The 9,891-nt window shown below is 47.9% G+C and overlaps 1 protein-coding gene and 1 pseudogene across 1 annotated transcript; both read left to right on the forward strand.

The window, feature by feature from the left end:
• Window positions 1-5,758: 5,758 nt before the first annotated feature.
• LOC147977824 (uncharacterized) lies at window positions 5,759-6,469 on the forward strand (annotated as a pseudogene).
• Window positions 6,470-7,036: 567 nt separating this feature from the next.
• Window positions 7,037-8,050, forward strand: LOC125548227 (rust resistance kinase Lr10). Its single transcript, XM_087516465.1, has one exon. It carries the CDS (start codon window positions 7,052-7,054, stop codon window positions 8,048-8,050), a length of 999 nt encoding a protein of 332 aa, XP_087372591.1. The 5' UTR covers window positions 7,037-7,051.
• Window positions 8,051-9,891: the final 1,841 nt, after the last annotated feature.

Consider the following 9,891-nt stretch of genomic DNA (forward strand, 5'->3'; position numbering starts at 1 on the left):
TTGGTGCAAGAAGGAGCCCGTGGTGACGGCTCCGGTGACCGAACCATAAATATATTAGTTAAGCCTGTGATGACTAGCTAATTGATGCATTCATTGTTTTGGTATGTACACATATTAATTAACTCTCGTCTAATTCTTCTTTTTTCTAGCCCTCCGGATCGAGCAGAACTTCGGTAAAGAGACGAGGCCCGAAGAAAAAGTTGCGCTTGGATGAAAGGTTCACTACTAGGGAAAACCTTATACACAGAATCTTAGCAGCAGCGCGACACAAAAAGAATTAGCAGTAGCGCGGGTTTTTAACCCTCGCTACTACTAAGTTGATAGTAGTAGCGCGGGTTTTTAACCCTCGCTACTACTAAGCGGTCTCTACCGTGCCACCCGACACATGCCATAGTAGTAGTGAGGTGTATAAACCCGCGCTACTACTAAGTTGATAGTAGTAGCGCGGTTTAATGCCCCTCGATACTACTAAGTACGAGGTAGGTGAAGTCGCCATATCCTCGGCTGAATCCCCATCTCCTCCCCCAAATCCCTCCTCTCTTCCACCACTCTCTCCTCTCACTTTCCATACGCTCTCACATGGACCTCTTGCCCATGCACCCATCCTCCTCCATGGCGCCGAAAGAGGCCGCCGCCTCGCGCCACCGGCGTCTAGGAGCTCGCCGGTCTTCCACCGACGTCTAGGAGGCCGCCGCCCCGCCCCACCACACCGGAGCACCTCGCCATCGGTGACTAGCTCCGCTGCTCCCTACATCACCTTCCTCTCTCCGTCGGTTTGACTCACCCTCCCGTGTCCATGCCCGTGCAAGTCGTCGCCATGGATGACCCGGAGCTATCTGGAATGGTCGGGAAGAGGAGCCCCATGCCGCGGCCTGGCTCTGCCATAGAAACGGGCCCTCTCAAACAGCCACTACTGGATCTGGTCTTCAGCTGTCCGTTCATGCCTTCGGCGATGCCAATCATCGCTATATCTTACCATTGCTGCCATTGACAGCACGCACGGGATCAAGATTTTTTGTTTGTTTTTGAAAGTAATAGCAGTAGCGCGGGGTATAAGACCCGCTACAGCTAATTAGCAGTAGCGCTATTTGCAACGCATGCTACAGCTAACCATGTATAGCAGTAGCGTGTGTGAACATGCGCTACTGCTACAAGTTAGCTGTGGCACCGTATCAGTAGCGTGGGCACCCGCGCTACTGATACACCCAAAACCCGCGCTGCTGCTAGGCTTTTCCCTAGTAGTGGTTTGAGATCACAGCAATCACGCACGATGGCATGCCGATTGAACCCATCCGGACAAAGGAAGCATTTGCTGCTCAGTGCGGGGTTCTTGTTAGGGACAAGATCCCGATCGGCATCCAGCAATGGTGTAAGCCTAAGAACAAAGAACCTGAGGTGTCTTATGTCAATGATATGCAAAAAGATGATCTTTGGACTGAGATGAAGGCAAATTTCACCCTACCGACAGAGGAGGATCCGGAGAAGCCAGTTAAAGAGCAATTAATCAAGTCTCATGCTCTTAAGAAGATGGCAGACCTATTCAGGAGGTGGAAGAATGAGCTGAAAACGTTTGTCGACAAAGAAGAGACACCAGAATTCATCGGCAGATATGAGAAGATCAGAGATCACTGGCCCGCATTTGTGGCCTACAAGACATTGAAAAAGAGTAAGAATATGTCGGCGACAAACAAGAAAAATGCTGCAAAGAAGAAGCTTCACCATTGCACGGGGTCAGGTGGCTACCTCAAAGCCCGGCCTAAGTGGGCCAAGGCTGAGAATGATCTGCTTGATAAAGGGATCGAACCAGAGACAATGAACTGGCTAGACCGTTGCCGGACTTGGTTCTTCGGGGCTGGCGGAACCTTGGACCTTGTATCAGGGAAATGTGTTTGGACAGACGAGCAAATGAACATACCAGTCAAGAAGCTAAAGCACTATATCAATGCAGCGGAGCAAGGGACGTTCGTTCCAGACAGAGAGAAAAACGAGCTCACAATGGCCCTAGAGAATCCTGAGCACCCTGGACGGACAAGAGGCACGCCAGGCTCTGTTCCGTGGAAGGCTGGTTTTCCGGACGCGGGCAGTTACAAATGCCAGGAGAGGAGGAAAAAAGTGGAGCATGCCCAAATTTAGACGCTGCACGAAAGGGTTCAAGCACTAGAGGAACGAGAAGTAGCTCGCAGCAAGCGACCTGCCAAAACTACCCCCGAAGCTACCCCGACATCTCGGCGGAGAAGCAGCGTGGCTTCCACCGAGCTGCTTCAGCCGGAGCATGTCTTGACGGCTCCTGCTAGCTACCCCGTGGATGCTATTACGGAGTCTCAACATTGCCACCTTATGATGCAATGGCAGAACTTCAAAGTCAAGGTGGCTGTCGGCTCTGTTCGACATACTGAACCCGGCGCAACTTTTCACTGTAGTCCGATTCCAGAAGGATATGCCAGGGTGACGGTGGGCGAAATAACGGAGGGATTTGAGGACCTCCAGCTTGACTACCCTACCGGTGAAGGGGAGACTCGGCTGGGTTCTTGTCTATTGACTCCATGCCTATGGCGAAAGGAGCTCATCAAGCTTCTGAACTGGACGCCTCCGCCTCCTCCTCCTCCTCCGGCGAGTCAGGGCACTCCGCCTCCTCCTCCCTCGAGTGATCAGGGCACTCAGCCTCCTTCTCCGGCGTGTGGCGGCACTCCGCCTCCTTCTCCGCCTGCGCCGGCGCGCCCGAGCAGCCAGCCTCCTCCTTCTCCTCCTCGTCAGCAAGGGCGGAAGAGACCCGCCGCCGCTCCGGCTGCGCCGGCGCGTCGTAGTCCTTCTCCTCCACCTCGTAAGCAAGGAAAGAAGACAGCTGCAGCCGCTTCGTCTGCTCTGCCGGCGTCTAGCAGTACAGCCAGAGGCGGGAGGCAATACAGATTCGGTCCTTCTCTGAAGACTCCAGAGAAGTTACCATACGAGAGGACCCCGGAGGAGAACGCCAAGATCGCGCGAGCTGAAGTGAGGAACTTCTTTGAAGGGGTGAAAGCAAAGAAACACCCACCTCCGGAGGAGAAGGTGGATCTGATGAAAGCGAAGCGCACTCTGACTGCCCTGAAAAAAACCAGCAAAGTCTCCGCCGAAAGGCAACTATGACCGCATTATTGCAAAGTCATTTGTCAAAGCGGAGCGGTCGGGAAGTACTGTCAGTGATCAAAGGTTAAAAGAACGACGAGCTGGGAAAAAAATTCCATAGCTCAGCGAACCAATCATGCCCCCCGCTCAAGGTGCCTACTAATGATCCGAGGATGGTGCCCGGTTATAGCAATCTTGGAGATTACCTACCCGACGATGTACATTATGAGTTCTTGGAGGTGGAGGAACACAAATACGAGTACGGGAAGCCTCTCGTCAAAGATGAAAGATCTCTAACAACGATGATGCGAAGATTCCATGATTGGTACATGAAAACCTGCAGAGAGTCTGGGGGGGAGGAATACTTTGACGCTGAGAGTTAGAGAGGAGCATGAGCTCGTTGGAATTGAGCTGTTGAATGTTCCATTTGAGGAGTTCTTCCAGTTTTTCAATCAAAAGGCCCTCGATAAAGCAATGGTCACTTGCTAAGTAGTACTACTTCTGTCATTAAGTCTCTCTATATAGGTCAGCTCTTTCATTGCATGTATTTATAATTATCCTCACTATATTATGCAGATTGAAGATCGCCGAATTGAAGAAAAGACAAATCGGTGATATTGGGTTCATTAACACAAATCTCATAGATGCAACTGAGGTTAAATATCGTGCCGAAGATACCGAGGCCAACTTGCTACGATTGTTGGTAATAAATGAAAACAAAGATATAATACTCTTTCCTTACAACTTCAAGTGAGTGTTACTGTCTTGTGCATATTCGGTTTCCGTTATTAGTCCAGGTTATAGTAATGTAATTGATGAGTTATGCATGCGTGCGCAGCTTCCACTATATTCTCCTAGAGAATAAGCTTGAGCAGAGACTAGTAACCGTCTTAGACTCAAGACGAAAAGAACCCCAGGACTATGCGGACATGACTCAAATGCTCGAGAAGTAAGTTAAGTCGATCATTATCCACCATATCAGCAACTTTGTTCATTTCCTGATATATCAAGTAATTGTTTTCTTTGTCTGGTAGGGTTTGGAGAAAATTCACCAAAAAAAAGCTCCGGGACTGCCGAAGAAGCTGCAATTTAGACACCCGAAAGTAAGTACTATAGTAACATGTTCACGCATCTCCTAGTGATTCAAGCGCTAGTTTCATCAATACCATTTATAGCATGCTTGCTTATCAGTTTGATTGACCTCTATTTCTTGTAAAGTGGTTGTGGCTGGAAGCCGGGAATAATTACTGTGGATACTACGTTTGCGAGTCCATCCGCCACACGACCTGTGAACGAGGGTACTCTGACGAACAATATGAAGTGCGTAAGCAATAATGTTCACAATTTTATTTTAGTACCATCATTTGTGTTGAGTTTCATTTATTCATATATATATGTATTGACCCCCCTGTTCAAATTAGATGTTTTGGATGCGGGATGAACTCCTAGCACCAGATCGTATGCGAGCAATTCAAGAGGAATTGGCGGCATTCTTCCTTGACCACGTGATCGCTGAAGACGGAGAATACTATGTGGACCCTGTGTTCATATATAATTAGGAGATTATATTGTAAGAGATAATTATTGTATATATATAGCCGGTAGTGTCGGATAGATATACGAGAACTTGTTGTTCGACCAATCTCTCGGAGAAGGAGAGGTGGTCGATATCACTTCTCTCTGTATGCATATGTTTATGACGATCTTATGTTTCCTTTATTTGCTTACTAGCTAGCATGTCTAGTACTCTCTATATATACGTATATATAGCATCGTCCAAGCACGGACAGAAGAGAGGACATTTCTCTCTATTAATTAGCTAGCTAACACAATATATGAAACACCTAAATTAAACCCCCAAAACCCCCAACCCCCCTTCAAAAAAAAAACAAAAACCCCAGCCCCTGAAATGCTGACGCGTGGATGCCTATTGGTCCCGGTTGGTGCCACCAACCGGGACCAAAGGCCCTCCTTCCTGGGCTCGGCGCACTGGCCACGTGGACGCCCATCTGTCCCGGTTCGTGTAAGAACCGAGACTAAAGGGTTAGGGCATTAGTAACGACCCTTTAATCTCGGTTCACAAACCGGGACAAAAGGCCTTATCAACCGGGATGAATGGAGTTTTTTCTACTAGTGATAAGAGATATATATCTAGCAGGGGGAGGGTTGGATGTGACAGAGGTGAGCATGACATGTGAAGATAAGGCAACCAAGGAAGGCATTTCAACTTCTGTATACATAGGATAAAAAAGGGTGCTTATTGTGAGTGACAATGCCAATTATGCATAATGTGTGCTTGAGAAGAAGTCAGATGTGGATGCAACTTCCTGACGCGTTCGTTCTCGTCTGAAATCAGTATGTGATTGCTGCAGTCCAATGTGGAAACAAAGAAGTCTTCAGGAAATACAGAAGCAATTGGGCCATGAGCTGTTCAGCCCTTTTGAAGAATAATAATTGTCTCCTGTCCTTTTGAAGCAATTGGGTCAAAGTATTCCTTTGGTCACCTGCTCTTGTTCGACTGGTTGCTCATACAGGAGTGTGGTTCACTGCACCACTGCTGTTTCTTGGTCTCCTGCTCTGCTTTGACTGGTTCTGTTGTCTCTGCTTCAGTTCCCTGGTTTTCCTCTTGTGTTTGCCCAACCATTAGCAACCAGCTCCTAACTCCGGCAGCATCCCCCATGCTGCTAACCAACCGACCCACCATAGCGATCTGTGATGCACCTCATCTCTCTACCACCATGCAAGCCTTTATAATCTTTGTTGTGCTTGCAGTACTCGTGGGAGACGTCCAGGGGCGGCATCACTGTCAACCTTTCTCCTACGGACATCTACAAAATGTATCACACCCTTTCCGCCGTCGAGGCGATCCACATAGGTGTGGTGTTCAATCATATGAGCTGGATTGCGTCGGCAGCAAGCCCAAAATTCAGATCAACACGGGGACATATTTCATCACCGAGATCAACTATACCGATTCGTCCTTCTGGGTCATGGACGCCAACTTGGACTTGAACGCCAGCTGCCCTCTTCCTCGCTCGAATCAGTTTCCTTACTTCCATGGGATTCAAGGGCCACACAAGAGCCGGGAATTGGCCCCTAGTGATATAGCTAGCAGGGCTAGCTTAGTGAACTGTTCACGGGCTGTGATGGAAAATCAGGTCGCCTGCCTGAGCACCAACTACTCTTTTGTTTATCAGATGATTGAGGATGTGTATGTGGGAAACTTAGAGCTTCTTGTGGATACTTGGCTGTGTTTCTTTTGGGTGGTCGGGAGACCTACTATGATATCGATACCTACTATCCTGATTTCATCAGTTACCTGAGGGGTGGATTCTCTTTCAATTCCCTCAGACAGAAACTCCATTGAATTATATTTGGTACATCAAACGTTGCATCGACTGGTCAATTCGGTGAGTTTTGGATCTCATTTTCTTCACTCATGTATAACCATGAACCTCTTTGTTCCCTCTGTAATAACTTATATGTATCATCCATGCAATGTTCTTGCAGAGACCCCAGTGGAGAACCATTGTCCAGTACAGGCATCAGCGTCAAGAATAGGACCATGGACATCCTTTATATTGACTTCCGGTTCTGGGCATGCATATTTGGTGTAGAGAGACCATATAACAACGTACTTCACTATATCAGAGACACGATTAGTTCTGATGACTCACTTTATCATAAGTTACCCCCGATACTTGCTATGTGGATTCTGAAGTGGATTGCTGGTACGTTACAATAGAAAAAATAGTTATTTTCTTTTGTTCTCTCTGTAACAAGTGCTATTGTATAATTAACCTTACCAGAACGAATCTCATATATTCAAACTTCTTTATATGCAGTACTATGCAGGTTCATGTTGGCGCCCATTGTGGTATTGTTCTACCTCGCCCAAAAGTATTGGAAAACGAGGATCACAATCGATGCTGTCGAGAAGTTTCTTCTGATGCAACAAATGCTCGTCCCGACAAGGTACGGCTACACCGACATTACCGCAATAACAAGCCATTTCAGAGATAAATTGGGTCAAGGTGTGCTATTTCCAGGCAATGCCCATGTCGCTATCAAGATGCTAGAGGGCAACTCCAACTGCAATGGAGAAGATTTCATCAGTGAGGTGTCCACCATCGGAAGTATTCACCATGTCAATGTAGTGCGTCTAGTGGGTTTCTGCTCGGAGGAAATGAGGAGAGCTCTTGTTTATGAGTACGTGCCTCATGGATCTCTTGATAAGTACATCTTCTCGGCTGAAAAGACTTTTTCATGGGACAAACTCAATGAGATCGCTTTGGGTATTGCCAGGGGTATCAACTACCTGCATCAGGGGTGTGAGATGCAGATTCTCCACTTTGACATTAAACCGCACAACATCTTGCTTGACAACAATTTTGTCCCAAAAGTTGCTGATTTTGGACTTGCCAAACTGTACCCAAGGGACAACAGTTTTGTGCCATCTAATGCCTTACGTGGGACTGTTGGGTACATAGCTCCTGAGATGATATCTCGGAGCTTTGGTGTCATATCAAGCAAGTCCGATGTTTATAGCTTTGGAATGCTGCTGTTGGAGATGGCTGGGGGAAGAAGGAATGCTGACCCGAATTCTGCAAACTCAAGTCAGGCATACTACCCGTCATGGGTGTATGATAGGCTAACTGCACTAGAGGTGAGTGAAATATCCCCAGTTGCTGAGATACATGAGTTGGAGAGGAAGCTATGCATTGTTGGGCTATGGTACATCCAGATGAAGTCTCATGACAGGCCAACGATGAGCGAGGTCATAGAGATGCTGGAAGGTGCCTTTGATGGCCTGCAAATGCCTTCCAGGCCATTCTTCTGTGACGATGAGCACACTGCTGTTCCGGATTCGTACCCTTTGCTATCCGAGCTGACCGAGATCTCAGAGGAGGATGAGATCTCAGATTCTTATGTTTCCCGGGTCCTATAAACTTTTTTGGGGAAACATGTAATAAAATCTAGCAGTTAAAGAGCATGTATAACTCCAACTGCTTAATTAGTCGAAGGTAATCATCTTTCTTGAAGACACATATTATTCGAATATATGAATAATAGCTTGTGAAAGCTTAAGTGTTTTTTGGGATTTCTGTTAAAGCATTGTTAGCACAAATAAATGGTTGAAAGATTGAATGTATTATGGTGATTCAGGTGGAGAGGCAAAACAAAACATGATGTAAGAAATGCAGAGAAATTCATTTTCTACAGCTGCTGGTGAGGATCTTTTTCAGCTGCCCCAGTGTTTTTGAAATCAAATTTTCTGTAGTAAGTATGTTTCCTTCCTCCTGTAGCAAACTTGCTCCTGTCAGTGTATGGAGACAATTATGACCTCCTGCCGTGCTCACACTTTTTTTCTAAGGATGAATGCGATTGTAGACTCCTTGCGGTCCCGGTTCAGGTCCTTTGGACGATTACAAAATGACGAATCCTTTGGACCATTACAAATCAGTAGCAACGTCAGCCTCAGGGTAAGAAATTGAGTTGGGGAATCTCAGTCAGTCACAGTCGTAGTGCACTTATCTCTGGAATTTCAAGTCACCTGTAGTCCAGTTTACATATATAAAGTGCTGGACAGCAGCAGCAACCTCACCGTCAGCTCAGGGTAAGAAAAAATAAGCTGATTTCTTGCTGTCACGCGCATTCCGAATTTAATCGGCAGTAATTTCAGCCGTATAAAAAACATTCAAATGACCACAAGCCAAGAATGCAACCTCCTGCTCTACGCCTTCTTGCAATTACGAGTGCGATTGTAGGGTCGCCGCCATCCAGTCCTGCATCTTCAGCAGTAAACAGCCACTACGAGGACGAGGAGTCCTCTGGCTCATATGAACCACTACAAATAACTGGACAGCAGCAGCAACCTCGCTCCCAGGACACCTCACTCTCAAGGCAAGGAAAGTCATGTCTTTAAATTTCCGCACCAATAATTTCAGACATGTAAACGCCGGAACAACTTGTAGACCGAGAACAAATTGCTATGGCATTCTGATTCAATCTGCGTTAATTTCAGCCATATAAATAACATTCAAATGCTTTCGCAAAGTTAAATAAAATAACATTCAGTTGACTTGGAAGTCCAGCATAAAACTAAAAGCTAAGAATGTGACCTCCTGCCGTATCCGGATGTGTTCTTCCGAGTACCAGTACAGTTGTAGACACAGTATCATCAACATCAAGTAAATTGCTGCAAAACTAACGAGTCCTTCCATTAGGCCAACTCCACCGCGCGACCCTATCTTGTCCGCCTCCGTTCGTTTGGGGTAAAAGGGACAAAAGAGACGGCCCAACGCGCGGGCGCAAACGGACTTTTGTCCGCTTTGTGTTCGCTTTCGACCCATCCCGGGCCCAAGGTTGCGCCGGTTTTGGGGTGAAACGGACAGTGCGCGGACGGGCGGGACGCGCGCGCTTGTCCTCCCCTGGCCCGCCTGTCGTTGGGAGAAACCAACCCCCCCCCCCCCCCCCCACGCCCATTTGGCGCCATTTCCCCCAAACCCTCCCACGTCCCTCCCGCCGCCCCCTCTCTCCCCCGTCCATGGCCGATGCCCCGCCAAGTTCCGGCGGCCTGGCCGTCGACCCGCCCGCAAAGGTGAAGAAGAAGGCGCCAAGGAAGCCGCGGGCGGAGTGCACGCCGGAGGAGATCGCTAAGTTGGACGCGGAATCGGCGAAGAGGGAACGAAGAGCGGTCATCAAGGTCAATGCCGTCGCGGCCAAGTTCGTTGCTCAGCGACGAGGAGCTGGAGGCCGCGCGGCCTCTACCGACGAGAAGGAGGACCT

This window comes from Triticum urartu, chromosome 3A (genome assembly GCF_056163025.1).
Source record: "Triticum urartu cultivar PI428250 chromosome 3A, HENAU_Tu73, whole genome shotgun sequence".
Lineage (NCBI taxonomy): Eukaryota > Viridiplantae > Streptophyta > Magnoliopsida > Poales > Poaceae > Triticum > Triticum urartu.